The sequence below is a fragment of the Emys orbicularis genome, chromosome 11, assembly GCF_028017835.1.
Source record: "Emys orbicularis isolate rEmyOrb1 chromosome 11, rEmyOrb1.hap1, whole genome shotgun sequence".
In the NCBI taxonomy this organism is placed as follows: Eukaryota; Metazoa; Chordata; order Testudines; family Emydidae; genus Emys; species Emys orbicularis.
The window spans coordinates 20,545,989-20,564,841 of record NC_088693.1 but is presented as its reverse complement, the minus strand read 5'-3'; the positions used below and the strand labels follow the sequence as shown (position 1 = coordinate 20,564,841).

General features: G+C 38.6%; 1 protein-coding gene across 1 annotated transcript in view; it reads left to right on the top strand.

Moving 5' to 3' along the window:
* LOC135885737 (von Willebrand factor D and EGF domain-containing protein-like) overlaps positions 1-18,853 on the top strand; it is a 253,396-nt gene that overhangs the window by 81,609 nt on the left and 152,934 nt on the right. The window contains exons 4-7 of the mRNA XM_065413644.1: positions 804-869; positions 1,165-1,397; positions 12,755-12,844; positions 15,991-16,126. Of these exons, the coding sequence (XP_065269716.1) occupies positions 804-869; positions 1,165-1,397; positions 12,755-12,844; positions 15,991-16,126 (525 nt within the window). The remainder of the gene's footprint in view (positions 1-803; positions 870-1,164; positions 1,398-12,754; positions 12,845-15,990; positions 16,127-18,853) is intronic.

The following is an 18,853-nucleotide window of genomic DNA, read 5'->3' as shown; positions in this document are numbered from 1 at the left end:
TCTTTCTTCCCCCACTTTTTAGCTTAGTAGCTTTTCTTTAACTAATATGTAAAAGTGGACTTTCATTGTCTTTGCCTGAAGATTGGGGTAGTCAGAGCATCACATACACATTCCTTTATCTAAGGCAGACCAGTTTACAAACTCCCCCTGACATGCCTGGTTTAAACACACTTTAGTCATAATTCTAGCATGTATCTATAACTGTTAATACCCACTGCATACATACATCATACAAGAATATTAATGATCAGTGAGTTGTTAGTTTTCAAATAATACCTCACAAGGCATATTTTGTACAAAGATTGTTACAGTAGTGGTTATGGTGTGAAAACAGGGGGCTTAGTGTCACAGGCTCCCAAAACATTCCTCCAAAAAGTTCCTTAATTTAGTCCCTTCAAAATATCTGAAATAGTTCTGTTTCAGTTCCATTTGAAATAGTTCCATTTGAAACTAGGCCTCTAGAGATGGAAGGATAATGTATTGATTCCCAGTATTACACTTTTTGTTTCCACTCTTAACATAAGGTTTACAGGAAAGGTTTTAGACTCAAATTATTTACTGAAGCATATAGAAGGGAAAATATTTTTAGAGCAGAGGTAATTATCCACAGTGCACTGGGAGTGAGCCAGGGTGGGCACCAACACATTCCATATTATTCTATCTATTGGTAGAGTGTCAAATACATCTTAAAATAACATTACATGAGGCAATGAATTAGGTCTTCTCTGAGGGCCAATGGGGAAGAAGTATTTATATACCAGCTCATCTCTGTAGTATAGTAAATTCGCATACCTTTTCTTTAGCTGTTACAGAGTTGAAACCAAAGGCCTGTGCTCCTGGGGAATCCGAAGTTGAAGGTATTTGCCAAGGTAGTTAAATAAAATTAACTAATAGCAAATGTATGATTTGTATTCAGACATATTATTTTCATATACAGGACAAAATTACAGGTCAAATACAAGAACTGTAAGAGCAACTGTTAATTATTTTTAGATTAGCTACATTCTTTATTTTCACTGTAGTAAAAATACTATTTTTCTTCCTATTTATATCAAAATAATGGAACTGAAAGAAAATAGCAATGTAATATTATTGGCACATTTAGTTTTGTTCATTTCTAATTGATGAAAGAACAGTTATGCTATTTATCCCTTTTCTCTCCAGGAAAACTCCCAAACCTGACTTTACAACCAGTGATTACTCCTGAGGTTGTGAAAGCCAGTGTCCATCTCAAATGTGCTTACCATCATCCGTTCTCAAATCAGCCTTTGCAGTACATGGTGGTTTGGTCACGCCTTTCCACATCCAGCATGAAAGAGCAGATTCATCGTGACACAACTCTGCAGACATTCTCCTACGTGGAGATGGATGGAGTTAATTTCAGATTGGGAGATACGGTAATGCTTTCCTGAACTCTGCAAACAAGGTCAAACATTCAGAGGAACTGAATCCTCTTGTAGAATTTTTGTTTGGCGTTTATTAACTCTATTCCCCACTGGTAGCACTTACACCTAATGTAAGAGAAGTTGCTTAAATGGGATTGCATTTTAAAGCAGGATTATTAAATACTATTTGTCAAGGTCAGAACCTCTAACATCTCTATTAGATGCTATTCATATAAATCTTCCACTTTACTTATTTTCTTCATATTTTCATTAATGATATGTGATGGGGTGTACCAAACACCACACTGGGTCCGAAGGGGTTAAAGGACAATGCTGGGTCCAGGTAGCCCCGGACTCCCAGGCCTGTAGAGCATGCTCCATCTGGAGGAGCAGGTTAAAAGGAGCTTAGAAGCCCAGGCAAATGGGAGAGAGTGAACAGATTGGAGGGAAGACAGGCCTTTTCCTGAAAAGTCACATGGAAGGTTGAAACAGGGATGGGACCACGGTGCTGGTGAGGCCAATGGGCAGTGCTTTCTCCAAACCCCTCACCCTTTTTGAGAACTGGCAGTCCCTGTGGGGCTCTGATCATCTGAACTCTGTTCAACTCATGGTTATTTGGACTCTATGGGACCATGCCCTGAGCTGAAAGAGAACAGAGGTAGGAAGTAGCCCAAAGTGGCAGACTTTGATCTTCCACATGAAGGACTCAGCTGGTGATACTTCCCACGGGGCCATTGGCTGGGCCCTGGTGGAGATGGAGGGCCCAGTTCCCCCTTCTATGCCCTGCTTGAAACCTAGGCCTGAGATGGGCTGAGACTGATGCCTCCAGTCTAGGAGCAGGGGTAGACATCTCTTTTGGGGTGAGTTTTCCTGCTTCTAGTGTTGCCCTGGATTTGAGGGGTGTATATACCCCAGAATGTGATCAAACTAATTGCAACCATATTATGTCCATTCAGCCATCCTGAAGTAATGAAACACCACATAGTTAAGGGTTAATTTGGAGACAGGAGCAGGACCTTTCAGAAGCAAGGTCAAAACTAGCTACAGTTTCTGCTAATTAGAATGGAAGGAGGGGATAAACAAGTAAACAATTGAGACTAAAAACCTTGGTGGTTGGAAAACCTTCAGTCTAGACGCCTCTGATATTAAAAGTTTATTGAAAGTTAGAAAAGTGATGATCCAGTCAGGGTTATTATGGCCTATGTGTTTTGTAGAAGTTAGTTATAAAAGATTAGCTAATAGAATGTACTTTGGAGTAGTCCTCTCAAGCCATCTTGAGAGACGTTTTTCCTGACACCCTTTCTCCCCGGTGGGTGAACAACTGGCCACTGTAAACCCGCTGTTAATTACTCAATGCCATTCCAGACGTTAGGTAAATATCTGGGATGTTCTAAACCTATTGCTTATGTTTGTGTATGCTTAAATCTAAAAAACTGCAGTTTTAGATAGAGCACGCTTACTTGCATGAATCTTATCAGATGGAAGTGCTGTGTTCCTGTTGATTTATTCCTTACACCGCCTGGAGTGAAATAGTCAAGTTGCCCCTGTTGGGTAACACTAGAACTAGTGTACCTAATTCCTTAAGTACGGACATAAAAAAGCTTGACTATATGATGTATATATTGCAGGTCAAATGCCATAAAGTTGGCACAAGCTGGGGGACGGAGGGAACAGAGAAAAATACTCCAACTTTTACTCAGTATTTTTTCCACCTAGCAGCAGAATGAACTTGGGGTAAAGGCACAGACACCTATATGCACATCCAGTTCAAGCATTGAGTAATTTCTATACTGATGGACAGACCCAGAATAATATCTTTTCACAAAAAAGAATATTAAAGAATATGAAATTGTAAAGTATATGGATATTTATTTCATGGTCTTTTTCATGGTGTTCTGCCTTTCTGAGACTGATTCCTTGGTTCAATTGTATGCTGAAAGATGGAGTTCATTACAGAACAATCTTTGAGCAATACATTTAATGGCTTACATAGCAACACTGATTTAGTTCCAACAACAACAACAACAAAACCCAGAAACAAAAGCACCACAACCAGACACCAGTACACGACATGAAAAAACTGACTTGTATATAAATTCATGGCCTTCCACAGCACAAAAATCAGACTTTAAAAGTTAAATTAGGTTCATAATTTATAAACAAAGAACCATTAGTGATGCTAAATAATACTGAAAGAATAAACACTGCCAGCTATAATAGCCCCATATTAAAGATGGGTTGTAAACAGTCTTGTGTTTTGAATCTTTTCTTGAATAAGAATTCACATTAAGAAATATGAACATGTTTATTTAAATTCTTATAAAGGTGAGTCATTTATAACCGTGGTTAAATCTAGACACTTTGGCTAGTTTCTTCTCATAATTATGCTACCTGCATTTGAGTCAGACAAACTAATTCTGCCAGACTTCATGGTGAGCTTGTGTTACAGAGAGATATCTATTGTCATCAAAATAATTTCACTTGCAATCAATTCAATCCAGATTTAAACAATCCTGCAGGGGGAGAAGCAGTTCTGTTAACTAGTAGTGTCATCTAGCCGTTATGAGACAATTTTATGATATTAAAAGTTGTTTTCAAAAGCCCTGATCTGTCCTCTGCTGAAACCCACATGTTTAATTTAGCAAGTTTAGACTGAGATGTTCAATTCACTGCTAGAACTTTTTTTTTTAAGCTTTTCATGGCCTATTTGAATAATTATAATTATCCACAAATTGTCATCGGTGAAATCAGGCAATGATGCGTTAGCTGTAACAGGAATTTTACTCTAAAATATTTCACATAATAAAGATTTTAAAAAGCACTTTACCATGTTTGCTGTTCCACCTTGGGTTCCTAATAATAGTTATGAAGGGCCTAATTCTCCTTTCACTTGCACTGGTGTAAATCAGGAGCAAATCCATGGATCAATAGAGATACACTAGGTTAAGTCTGGCAAAAGTGAGAAGAGAATCAGTCCAGAAGGGACAGAGTCAACCCTGTGAGCACAGGGGAAAGCAGTTTGCAAGCCCCTGCACCCATGGAGGCTACATAATACCAGGGATACTGTGGGGTCAGGTTAGCTTTAAACTAATGCCAGAGCCTTGCAGATAGAGGCTGTGCAAGATCGGGGCCGATAAGTCAGATGCATCTTCTCACTGGCTTTTCCCTGCCCCTTCCGCAATCCAGAGAGGGAGACCTAAGGATTACATTCTACCCTCAGAAGTAAGTGAGGTTGCATGGGTGTAAACGAGGGTAGAATTTGTTCCAAATGGGCCAAATTAAGACCCGGTGTATCGAGTATAACTCTACTAAAATCACTTGGTTCTGCTTATTCCATTTTTTATCCACTTACACATGGTTTAAATTCAGCCCTCATGCTTTTGCAGATGAATTTTAGGAGTTGCTTTATTTATAATCTTTATCCAAAATCAAGATCTTCTCCTTTCATTCCTTGACATAATATTGTCAAGAGAAAAGATTTGTGTTTTTAAATCATCTCTTATGTGATTGATATCTACACCACTTTTCATTCATCATAATGTCTCCTGATAATATGATATGGCACATAACAGACTATCCATCAATATGTTTCAATATACATTGAAACGATTTAATAGCTTTAATAGGCCCTTAAAGAGTAATTGAGACTTACTGGGCCAATGATGTTTGAACTTTTATTGACTTCTCTATAGTCTAAACAGTCAAAGATATTTCTTCAAAATGCTCATGTGTGCATTCCCTCTCCCCCAACAGACACACACTTTGGGCTCTGGTTTTGTTATTTCAGACAATATGATGCCAGCATAATGTTAGCGAAACTATTGCAACATTAAATATATCTTTAATATGCTGCTATTGCTACATAAACACTGAAAGAAGCCCATTCCATCTGATTTGAAAATCCTAACAGTCCTAAGTCTTATTTATACAATATTGACAGAGGTCAATCCAGTCCTAGAGGCACAGACATTTGTAAATTATGGTAGGCAGAGTGCGTGTAATGAGTTATGCTAAGAAAGGGGTCGGGGGGCAGGTTTGCTCAGCGCAGCAATTGTTAAATTTCATATGGCGGGAAAGAAGTTGTCACCATCCATGAACTATAATATTCATTTTAAAATAAATGTTTAAATAAAACTGGCCTTTCCAAGCTGGTTGCTGATACATAAACACCATTTGAGATACCAGAAATATAGAACCTAGTGCAAAAGAATGTAATCTAGCATCTATCCTGCTTTAACATACAAAGGAGAACAGTTTAACTTCCACTCAAAGTAGGGAAGGAGGTTTTTCTCTTCTTTAATTACCACCTCCTCTAGGTAAGTGATTTGACATAAATGTTAAAATCTTTCCAGTAGGAGACTGCAGACATTCTTAAAATACATTTTCAAATGCCTTCTCCACACTTTGAGTTGGGTGGTTGGCAGAACATGGTGAGCAGCCCACTGGTACTTCCCTGCAGAAAATCATCACTAGTAGGTCTAAAGGGGAAAATCTGTGGGCAAAGGGGGATATGTAGTCTACAAAGGAGCTGATCCTCTATTGGTTTGGATCAGTTTTCAAATTTTGAAACCTTTGAAATTCCCCATCACTAGGTGTATGTGAAGGTCTGCTACATAGAGGCTGTTTTACTGTGCACTTTTGCCTGCAGTTTGGCTGTTTGAAGGCTGGTAGAGACTGTGTTTTTGTATATAGGTTAGCTTTGATGAGGCTAGCTTACATAATGCTTTCCCATGTATTTTTGCTATGTTAATGCTAGAATTTGCATGGTGTAGCATTTCACCTCATCAGGTGTCAGATCCTACCACTGCCTCAGTTTCTTTCCTTCTGTATCCAAACAAGCCACAACTGGTGCTTTGTGTTTACTCTTCCCTTCAGGATCTGGTTCATTAAAATAACAGTTAACTCAAAAAGCTAGACTCTCCCTTGGCAGTCCATTACACCTTCCTGGAATCTGAATTCCCTCTAAGAGGTTTTGCTCTTGTCCCTCACTGCAGATTGACTTTTCCCTCTGAATCCCCTGGAGGTGCTTCCCTGATGGCCCCTCTCCTCTTTGCCCTGGTATCCTGGCACCAGGTACCAACTCTTCCTTTCCCCAGTCTTTTGTAAACCCTGGTCTCTCCCTCTCTAATGGAGCAGGCTCCTGCTTATAAGGATGCTGCAATCACATGGTGCCTCATTACCTGACCTAATCACTGACCCAAGCCCAAATCCATAAACTGGGATTATTTGTAGTTATTGTCTGCACATCCTAAAACTCAGTATTGCTTGGGCACACTCCAGGCAAACATGGGTAAGGGGTACAATATTCAAACTCACTTAAGTGTCTTAGATGCCTAAGTTCCATTTTAAAAAGTGACTTAGGCACGTAGGGTGAGATTTTCAAAGGCATTTAGGTGTCTAAAAGTACAGATGGGCACACAGTGGGATTTTTAAAAGCACCCAAACAGGATATGTCCCTAATTCCTCTTGAAATCAAAGAGACAGACACCTAGGGGATCAGGTCCTGCTGATAAGATAGGTGGGGGAACACCTAATTTGAGACTCTTGCTTTGGAGCAATCCTGGGTACCCCTTGGAAATGTCACATGGTGTCAGGACTTGGGCACTTTTGTGCATATCCACTGGTGCAAAGTTAGGTGCCTAGGTGATTTAGGAGCATAGGGGGGTTAGCTGAGTGACAGTTTTAAGACTGCCAGTGGGGCCGAGATGTTGGATTTCACAAATAATGAAAAAGCTGATAAGAGTTTCAATTGATAAAGAATTAAAGTATAGGATTGTAATTAATGCCAATTAACATGGTTTTATAGAAAATAGGTCTTGGGAAACAAATCTGGTTTTATTCTTTGATGAGATTATAACTTTGGTTGATAAAGGTCACTGTGTAGATATAATATACTTAGGCTTTTGTAAGACATTTGCTTTAGTACTGCATGACATTCTGATTAAAAATTAGAACTAGATAATACCAATAAAGCACATGTTAAATGGATTAAGGACTGGCTAACTGAGAGAGCTCAAAGTAGTTATCAAAGGGAAATAATTGAATATGGCCGTTTCTACTAGGGTTCCGCAAGGATTGATACTATTCAACATTTTCATCAGTGATCCGGAAATCAATATAAAACCACAGCTGATAAAATTTGGAAGAGTGGTAAATAATTATGAGAACAGGGCAGTCAGACAGAGAAATCTGGATAGCTTGGTAACTTGTGCACATTCAAATAAAATGCATTTTACTACAGCCAAATTCAAAGTTACACATGTAGGAACAAGGAACGCAGACCATACGTATAGAATGGGGGACTGTAAATTTACGGAGCTGTGACTCTTAAAAGGATTATGGGTCATAATGGAAAAGCAACTCAACATGCAAAGTTGTGGCAAAAAGGGCGAATGCAATCATTGGAAATATAAAAGAGGGAGCAGTGAGTAGGAGCAGAAGGTGATTTTACCTCTCTCTATGGCATTTGTGAGACCTATGTTGGGATACTGTATACAGTTCTGCTTCCCAGCATTTAAAAAGGATGTTAAAAAACTGGAGAGGGTGCAGAAAAGAAACAAAAAATTATTCCTGGGCTGGAGGAAATGTTTTACAGTGAGAGACTTAAAGAGCTCAATCTCTTTAGTCTAGCAAAAAGAAGATTGAGAGGTGACTTGATCACAGTGTATGAATACCTTCACACAAAGAAAATACAAGCTACTAAAGGACTTTTTGATCTTCTGGGTAAAGGTATAACAAATTACAATGGCTGGAAGCTGAAGCCAGACTAGTTCAAATTAGAAATAAGGCACAAATATCTAACTTTGAGGGTGATTAATCATTGGAACAAACTACCCAGGGAAGTGGTGGATTCTCCATCTCTTGATGTCTTTAGTCAGACAAGTTATTGGACATAATACAGGGGTAACTGGATGAAATGTAATGATCTGTGATATATAGGAGGTCAGACTAGGTCCCTTCTAGCCTTAAACTCTATGAATCTATGAGAGTTTGTCATGCAAGATGCTGAGGAAAAAAATGGTCAATGACTGGAACAAGGCCTATTTAGAGATTAATGCTCTATATACCATGACCAGTTCCCAAAGCCATCCAATTCCCCCGCTCCAACATTAAAGATCGAATTCAGCCTTCGGTTGAATACACTGCTCCCATTGATTTCAAAATGAAGCAGACGTGAATCTGAAGAAGTCAGTAGGAATTGCACCTGAGGGCAGAAGGCAGCCCTAACTTGAAAAGAGAATTTTTTAAAAAATCACCCTTTTTGTTTTATCATTTTCTACCTAACAGTGGATTTTGCCCTAAAGAAATAATTTCAGATACATAGATGCAAGGAAGCAAACCACAACCTGAAGCAATTGGATTATGGTGTCTGAAGTCCCCTTCACAGATTACTATTGCTTTAAAAGGGATGAAGACAAAATATACTTTTATTTAAAAAGATGTGAGGAGTTAGTGAAAAATACCATCTCACCTGTCACTGTTGTCAGCAAGGTGCCATCAGTGTTGTTATTATCTCTTTGCTTTAAATGATATGTTGATATGAAAAAATATTGCTGATTCCTGAGCTGGAGAAGAAGAGGTGGTATTTGGCTGAAGGCAAAAAAACTCCCAAGAAGAAGTATAATAATAATTATGTGGCAAACTGTCAACCTGTAGCTCAGTGGCCAAAGAACATATCTGATGATTATGAAGAGATGTGTACACCTACTAGGTAAAGAAGAAACTAAAGAGGAAGAAGAACAATAAAAAATACAGGAATAAAATGTAACGCTAGAACAAGTTCAGTGTCTATACATTTTGATTTGCAAATACTATACTAATCTTCACAAGTCCTATTGATTTTACCCAATACATAAGAGGTGCCTACTATTCAAGGTATTCTACTTTTTGCTTGCCAAAAATATATGGCCATATACAAGCGTGGGATGATATTTTAAGGATATTTTAAATATAGCTATGTATCATCTCTATATTTTTAAATGTAATGTTCTATGTGCAGAATGTATCCTAAAAGCATACCCTCATAGAGGACAGCTATGTAGACATTCAGTCACCCTTTCTAGCCTACTCAGAGGAGGATACTCCCCAGCCAGTAAGCCAGAATCTTTAGCCAGGTTCTTTTAATATCTACGTGATCCTGAATAAATAGTGTACGTTATAGTATGTTAATGTTCTATTGTAACTTTGCTTTAATAAAAAGTTTCTAAATAAACAAATAAGTCACTTTCTTCTGCAACAAGGAAAATATATTTTGCTAACAGGAAACAAGACTGGGTTACTGAGGCATTTTCAAAGATGCATGCCATCTTATTTACAATCTGTCTTGGAATCCTTAGACAGATCCACCCCTTGCTTTCCTTTTCAGCCTCCTAGTGAGCAATCCTGACAGCTTTAATTGTCTCTCTCTTCTTGGCAGGGATTCTCAAAGTGGTGTTTTCAAATGGAAGTCACCGTGTGAATATTCTTGGCTAAAACTGTTGAAGCAAAAAGTACAAAACAGCTCAGCAAGTTTTACCATAGTCTGTGTAAATATTATATCTGCAATGCAGCTGCATTGGATACGCACACTGAGATGTGTAATGGAATCATTTTTTTCACTGGGGGGGAGGGGCAAGAGGGAACAGATATTTTCTGACTTATTTCTTTTTTTCTGCTGCTACTGATTTGTCTGCCCTTGACTTTTGAGAAGACTGCCTCCATCAGCACTGGTGATGGGAACAGCATGAGGAACAGCAACAATTACCCTCTGCTATGCAAGAAAAACATCTTTCTTAAAGCTTCATAGATTGAATGTGGGTCATTAGGGATAATGTCTTGAGGGATAATAAATCCCTAGTGATAACAAGGAACTAAATTGTACAACACACTTCTTTTACTATTGTGCTTTAGAGAGAAACTGTCTAAATACACGGAAGTTGAGGAACTGTGACTTTAGAGTAGCAAGTGATTACTTACTTCTGTTGTTGGAAAGGGGCAAACCTGAGGTAAGATGAAAAGGATTCTGTCTATTCAAAATAAGGAAGAATACTGGTTCCCCTCACCAACCTGAGGTGGTATGGTAGATGGTCTGTCAGTAAGAAAATCTGAAATAAAAACAAAGGTGCTGGAGTGCACACAGAAATGACCTTGAGAAAAAGTGTCTGAGAAGGAACTGGGAATAATCCACTTGGATTTAGAGGGAAGAGCAAACGAAATACTTAATTCTTCAGGTTCAAGGATCTAGGTGAGATCCATACAGCACTTGAAATATTTGTAGTATTCTGAATGGGCACAAATAAGTTAGGATGGAAGGATTCTCAGAATGGCTACAAAATTAGAAGGTAAATTGTAACATACAGGTAGGGGAGGAGGGAGCCATGACATATATGGAGTTGAAGAGGGAAGGAGAGTAGTGCCTTATACAAACCTGGAAAGTGATTTGGGTTTACATGGCGATGAGTTTTTGAGAGTATTCTTATTTGTTCTGAACCAGTTTGCACATCCCTAGTCAAAAGGGGCCAGATTTTTTTTTAAAAAAAAGCTCATTTCCTATTTAGGCTCCTATGTAAGAACTGATTTTCCAAAAGTGCTCAGAACCCAGTAGCTACCAATGTGACACTTCTGGATGAAATAACACAACCAAAGTACTGAGTTCTTCTGATAATCAGACCAAAGAAGCTTACTCATAATACCAAATAAGATAGATGAGCCTAGCTCCCCTGCCGGGTTACTGTTGAAAGTCTGGAATTGATTTAGTGAGTCACAATCTGTTATTGCAGTGATGAGGAGTAACCAGAAATTAATAACTACAGCCTAGTATTCTGTTGTAGTTTGTTTTAAGGGATATTTGTATTGTGTAATCTTGTGCTCAAAGGAATGGGGTTTGCAGTTTTGGTTTTCTGAAACAAGAAACCGTTTATTTAAAAAAAAATAGGATAGTAGAGAGTGTGCGGCCTCAGCAGAGAAAAAGGTTGCCTGACTGTCCTAGGAATAAAACATAATTGGCCTGATACATTGTGCTTTTTAAAAGATAAACCTTGTTGACATGTCTTTATCATTTAGATAACACTTTTATAATACATCAGGCAAAATGGAGTACGCAGCTTCTCATGATCAGGACGTGAGACAACACATAAAGAGGGTGTCATAGTTCCTGAGGTAACTGTACCTCTGACCCCCTCCTGGACTCTGTAAGGGAACCCCACTTAAGTCTCAGGCCTCTAGCCATTACCTTTCTTGGGGCAGGATCCCGCAACCCTCTCCCTCCAGACTGGGGAATTAGTCTGCAGACTCCTGCAGATCGCCTCACAAGGTCTAACTAGTTCAGCACGTACACGCCTGTTGTCTCAAGGGCAATGACAGGGTTCACCAGTAACCAGCCAGCTTCCATATAGCAAAATACTAGCCAGAACAAAATCATCACAGAAAAAACATGTCATAAAAACAATAAACAGCTTGTACACATGTCTAGTTTAGCAGATAGTTACCCATCTTCCACACAGAGACCTGGGTAGGTTTTAAAGTTCTTCAGATCCTTTCTGCAGGGCCTGTCTCTCTTGATCACAATCTCGTGTCATTTCTGTATTGAAGGTGAGTGATCCCTCTCCCACATATACGATCTCAAGTCCTTTGCATTCTTAGGCATCTTGAAATGGTCAACCCGGGATATGGTATTTCCCTAAGGGGTAAAGTGTCAAAAGGACTTGTGTCCTGCCTGATTTTTTTCAGGATTGGGGATTTGCATTAATTACACCCCACTGACTTTAGTTCCTGCAGGAAACATCTTTTAGCTCACCCATTGATCCAGGAATACAAGCCACAGCATGCCCATAAAGATCTATATAACATTTATAATATAGATAAAATAGTCTTTGAATATTCCATGTTTCCAAAGCATCTGTCACAAAGGGCTTTAATGATGCTGAGACTATTTCTGAAGGTGGATGATTGTGAGGCCAGTCCAACTTAAAATATAGCCTCAAAAATATGGACTAAAAGGAGGCTGTGAGAGCCAGTGGATAGGGCAGTGGTCTGCAAACTAGGTTCTATTCTTGGCCCCTATCACTGGACTACACTGACCTTCCACATGTTGTTTCAGCTCCTGAATCAGCCTCCCTCGAATAGGATGATAATACTCGCCTTTATAACATGCTTGGAGATCTGAAAGTGCTACACAAGTGTTAAGTGCTATTAATCGCTGAGACTGGGACCCTAAACTCCTTTTTTTTAATAAATGGATCAAAAATACCTTAACTCCTTAGGGTTTACAAATATGATCAAACAACAACCCCTAAAAAAGTCAGTTCTAGAGGTAAAAACAACCACCACCAAGATGCATAACTATGTTTCACTTCTGCTTTATTTCAAGTAAAGCTATTTATTTATTACAGATCTTTTGCACTGTCACTGCTTTTATGAGGGACTCTCCTGATCAGCAGTCATTGCCTGAAGAGAGCGATGGATTCTATGCAGGGATTAAGGTAATGCAGATGTCCTTGATTTACTGCACTTATCCAGCATGTCACTGAAGAATATTTGAATATTAACCAACATACTCTGGAACACAATACACAAGAAAATAGGACTTGATCATAATTAATGTAGCTTCTACATGCCCAGTGAGAAAATGTCTTAATAAATTACATGCCATTCTATAAGCCTTTCTAAAGCATTCACAGTAGTGTCTAGGTGCTGACACTGTCAGAACATAAAAAGTATGCAAAAGTGCTTCATGCACCTTCTAGCACATGTCCAGATGCATTCCAGTGACTATGTACAAGGTTAGGAGTGACAGACCTATGTGCAGTGGATCTAATCTACCTGGATTTCAGAAAATAATTTGATATAGTTCTACATGGAAATATTTAGTTAAATTGGAGTAGATGGTGATTAATATGAGACTTAAAAGGTGGGTAAGGAACTGGCTGAAGGGGAGACTACAATGGGTCATGCTGAAAGGTGAACTATCAGGCTGCAGGGAGGTTACTAGTGGAGTTCCTCAGGGATTGGTCTTGGGACCAATCTTTATTAACATTTTCTTTAATGACCCTGGCACAAAAAAGTGGCAATGCACTAATAAAATTTGCAGGTGACACTAAATTGAGAAGTATTGCCAATACAAAGAAGGATTGTAACATAATACAGGAAGATTTGGCTGATCTTGAAAACTGGAGTAATGGAAATGGGACAACATTTAATAGTGTGAAGTGCAGGGTCATGCACTTTGGGACTAAACAACAAGAATTTTTGCTATAAACTGGAGACTTATCAGTTGGAAGAGACAGAAGAGAAAGACTTGGGGGTATTGGTTGATCACAGGATGACTATGAGCCACCAGTGTGACGTGGTCATTGGTGAGATCTCACCTGGAATACTGCGTGCAGTCCTGGTCTCCCATGTTTAAGAAAGATGAATTCAAACTGGAACAGGTGCAGAGACGGGCTACTAGGATGATCGGAAGAATGGAGAAACTACTTTATGAGAGGAGACTTACGGAGGTTGGCTTGTTTAGCCTCACAAAATGAAGGTTGAGTGGAGAAATGATTGCTCTCTATAAATACATAAGAAGGATAAACACCAGGGAGGGAAAGGAGTTATTTACATTAAGGGACAATGTTGGCACAAAACCAAATGAATATACACTGGCCACCAACAAGTTTAAGCTTGAAATTAGATGAAGGTTTCTAACCATTAGAGGAGTAAAGTTCTGGAACAGCCTTCCAAAAGGAGTAGTGGCGGCAAAAAACCTCACCTGTTTCAAGACTGAACTTGATAAGTTTATGGAGGGGATGGTATGATTAGGTAGCCTACAATGGCATATGGTCCATCCGCAATGGCTGTTAGCAAATGTCTCCAGTGGCTGGTGATGGGACACTAGATGGGGAGGACTCTGAGTTACTACAGAGAATTCTTTTCCAAGTGTCTGGCTACTGGGGCTTGCCAACATACTCATGATCTAACAGATCACCAAATTTGGGGCTGGGAAGAAGTTTTCCCCTAGATCAGATTGACAGAGACCCTGCGTTTTTCTTCGTTTGTTTGTTTTTGCCTTCTTCTGCAGCATGGGGCATGACTCACTTGCTGGTTTGAAATAGAGTAAATGATGGATTCTCTGTAACTTGAAGTCTTTAAGTCAAGATTTGATGACTTGAGTAACTCAGCCAGAGGTTATGGGTCTCTTACAGGTGTGGATGGGTGAGTGTCTGTGGCCTGTAATGTGCAGGAGCTCAGACTAGATGATTATGGTGGTCTCTTCTGGCCTTAAAGTCTTTGAATTTAAGTCAGAATGTCACTGCATTCAGACTTAAGGATGAGAAGAGAAAAATGAAGTTCTAACAAACACCTGGATAAGGTCAAGGGAAGAGACTGAAAAATAATGCTTATGGGTAGACTGCCTTATTTAGATTATTTAATTTTGTAAGGTTATTAGATACCACTTTGATGGCTGCAGTATAGAATGATAGAGAATGGATTTGGTAGTTGTTTCCAACCAAAATATTGTTTTCAAATCAATTTTGAATGATCTTTGGTCCAGTGGCCATGTCTTGTAGTACTGCTTTTGTATTCACATTATTCTCTAGGATTTACCTATACTAATTACAGAGAATACTGCAAGTACCCTGGTAATGGTTTTTAGTTATCAAAGGCAAAATAGGAGCATTTTTATGAGCAACCAATGTATAAAGATCCCAGATCTGCCCCTAGATAAATGTGCACAGTTCCCCCTGTAGTCAATAGGAGCTGATCTAGTGTAACCAAAAGCAGAATTCGACCCACAAGTTATCACAAAACACACTTGGATCCTTAGTAGTGAAAAGCATTGTCCTGTATAAATGAAATACATAATTATGCAGAGCCAGATTGTTTCTTGGGGTACACACCCATGCAGGGGCATTAAAGGGAGATAGCCCCAGCTCACACATATGCACTACCCAGACATTGGGTTCAGATGGGCAAGGGTAAGAGTGCTGTGTACTAGCCACCAGAGAAGATGGACAAGGAGGGAGTGGGGAGTGGCTGGAGTCTTGGCTTTGCTCTGGAATGCACAAGACAGTAGAGCTATGCTGGCATAGAAGGGGAACTAATCTGCTTCATGTATGAGCTACTAACAGATTCTTTTCCCCTGGTGCAAGAACAGGGAACAAGGAGGGAACTGTACTGAACTGCCCTGCTCCTGGGGCAGTGCACCAGTGTGCCCCCTCATATGCAGGGCTTGTGGTACTGTCACACTCTAGCCCATGATCAGTGAAAATATACCTCTCCGTGCACAGTAACTAGTTCTTTTTTTAAAGTGATACTGAAAAAAAAAAATTCCATGCTATCCTATTGTTTTCAGGACTTTTTACTTTTTTAAGATTCTTTTCAGACCAGGAAATAAGAAACTGTTACAGACTACTGATGACAACTGCAAATAGTTTCCTAATTCCTGAACATACTGTAAAAGCTTAACAAGCAATTTTACCTTTTGAAATTAGAGACAATGATTACGTTATCAGAAATTATGATAATGAATTTGTAAATTTATTTGGTTAAAAAGAAAAAATCATTTTTTATGTTTCAGAAATATCAATTTTGCCTTATTTTTCTATCATCTTTATCTAAGATTGATCATCTATTTTACTTCCAGTTTACACCAGAGTCATTACAAATTTCAGAGGATGACAAAGAACATGTTTTGACCATTCTAAGTACTGTACCTATTATCTGCCAAGGTCAAGGTGACATCTGTAAAATTACTTTACAGCTGAAAACTGAAGATTCTGGTAAGAGTTTTGTACATTGTAGTTAATTCATTGTGACTATGTACTTTTTGCAACTTATATGATCCAATGAATTTAAAGGGAAATTACAACATTTAGATAATGTTGAAAGGTTGAAAAAACTAAATAGCATGTTAGCTTCTAAAACAAAGTAGATGAGAAAATCACTCATGGTTTGTTGCCGGTACATTAAGCAATTTCAATAACAGCTACATCATAGTTCATTGTGATTTATTAGAGAAATAATGATAAATAAAAGGATTTTTTAAAACATTTAGGTTTATAATATAGCATTACAACCATCCTGAATGGTTCTTAACCAGAGTGACACTCAGAACAATCTCGTCACTTATTGATGGTCACTCAGAACATCATCCTCAGATAATTCAAGAGCTGGATCAATAATAAATAAATAAATCACTGAACAGATTTTGCATCTTTTTCTGGATAAATTGTGATTTTATTTAAGTTAGAAACATATGGTTAGGTCCCGTCAGTATCCCAAAGAGCCTACGCTATAAAGCCTCAGTTCTACACACTTGAGGAGTCCAATTGACTTCAGTGGGACTATTCATCTATGTAACGTTATACATATTTTTAAGTCTTTGCACCATCAGGATCTCAAAGACTTTTGGACGGAGAAGAAAATCATGAAACATTACAGATATTGTTTTGTATCCCATATAACCTAATTTTCCCAGTATCAGTACATACCCTAAGAAGGGTGTGGAAGTTAGGAATGTAATAGTCTTTCCCTTTTAAAAATATCAAGAATTAGTTCTACATTACATTCCTTTTCTAGAAAATGAAAATATAAAGGGTTTTTTTTGTTGGTTTGTTTTCTGGTTTTCATTTGTTTGGGGGTTTTTGGTGGACTGGAACATGATAGTGACAAGGTGGGTGAGGTAATATCTTTTTTTGACCAATTTCTGTTGGTGAAAGAGGCAATCTTTCAAGCTCCACAGAGCTTGTCTCTCTCATATCCTGGGACCAACATGGCAAAAACAACACTGCATTAATTTTTGTGACATACTATTGATCACTTTCTAAGTTGTTTGCTTGGGAATGTTAGCAAATTTTATCTAAAGAAACATTTTGCCATCTTAATTAGCAAATATTTTTTCCAAGGTCAGAGTGATGTAATTCTGCTCACATCCAGAAATTATGGATTTTCATTTTCCATTTTCATCATCTAACAACCAAAAACTTTTTCTATCAAGGGACTAATTCTGCTGTCCTCCAGTGTATGCTGTTCCCTTGAAGTCAATGGGTGTTGCTTTTGGAGACAGGATCACAATCAGGCCCACCAGAGCATTTGTCCACCTGTTAAATGTAGCACCTCATCTTAAAAACTCAAGGCAAAACAACACATAAGCTCTGGGATTTTTGCTATGTGCTGGTTTTACCACCGGTGAGAATTTTTTAAACAACCCCTGCTTCACGGGTGAAATCCTGGACCCATTGAAATCAATGGCAAAGTTCCCCTAGACTTAAATAAGGCCAGGATTTCTCCCCAGATCTTTGCCTTCCCCATTTAATCAGCTGCTGACATATACATTATATAGAACTTCTCCTAAAACAAAACAAAAAAAATCAATAATCCTCTGCTGAGGTTCAATCTACCACCCCACTCTTTCTTCTCATCCTTTTTTAATCTCCCTGATGTTCAGAAACATTCACTTCAATGAGCTGAAATCCCTCTCCTTTTCCTCCCAATCCTCAGCACAAGCACAGACAACAAAGGGGATAAAAAGGCATTCAAAATGAGAACATAATTCAGTGATCTAAGATGAACTGTACCTTGTGGTTTCAGCAGCTGTGTTGGCTTCCATACATGGAGTGGTTTGAATTTGCTCGTGACTTAGTGGTGCACTGTTCCGCATATTCCTCTTGGCTGCCTGGCTGTGTCAGCCTACCAAGTGAGCATTCTTTAAACTCACAGGGCCAGATTAGTAAAGGTATTTAGGTGTGTAAAAATGCAGATAGGCACCTAGTGGAATTTTCAAAAGCACCAGAGGAAGTTAGGCAGCTTTGAAAATCTGGCTGATGGCAAATTTATGGGCAGTGAGCTAACAAGACTGCAGAAGCTATTCTGCCAAAGTTAGCATCTAATACAAACTTGCTTGGCAGGGGCCCACTCCCTTTTCACTGCATGTTTTATCAGTCTCTTAATATTCTAAGGGAGACTGACCGAGAAAGTTTCCAGAAGTAGATTTATTTTCAATGTGTTAATGAACTTGACAAGTTGGTGCTGAGAGGTGCAGAGATGGAGATACAACTGTACAATTAACTAGCCTTGGAAAGAAGCTGTTACAGAAGTGGCAAGTTTCTGTCCCTTTTAATCATCTCATTTATGCAATTTAAACTAATAACCAACTATTGCCCTTGATTGGTCCACCCTGAGGCTGTTTGTCTGTGTGTCATTGGGCCACATATGTTCAACTGAGATGCTAAATGTCTATAAACATCTTCTGCTTTATGTATGCATATGTACTTTGCAAGGATGTTTATTCAGTGCTTTAGTTGCATTTGTTTTTTGTTTGAAAGAAAGCTACGGCCTTTTAAATACTGTAAGATTTAAATTGGCCACAGTCCTACACATTGGAAATAAAGGCTATTTTAGTTTTTATTCATTTATGCTAAAAGAAATTAAATAACAAACTCCGTGTCGAGTTGAGTCCATTTAACACCACTGTTGTGTTAATTATGTAGGTAATAAGCATTGAGAAA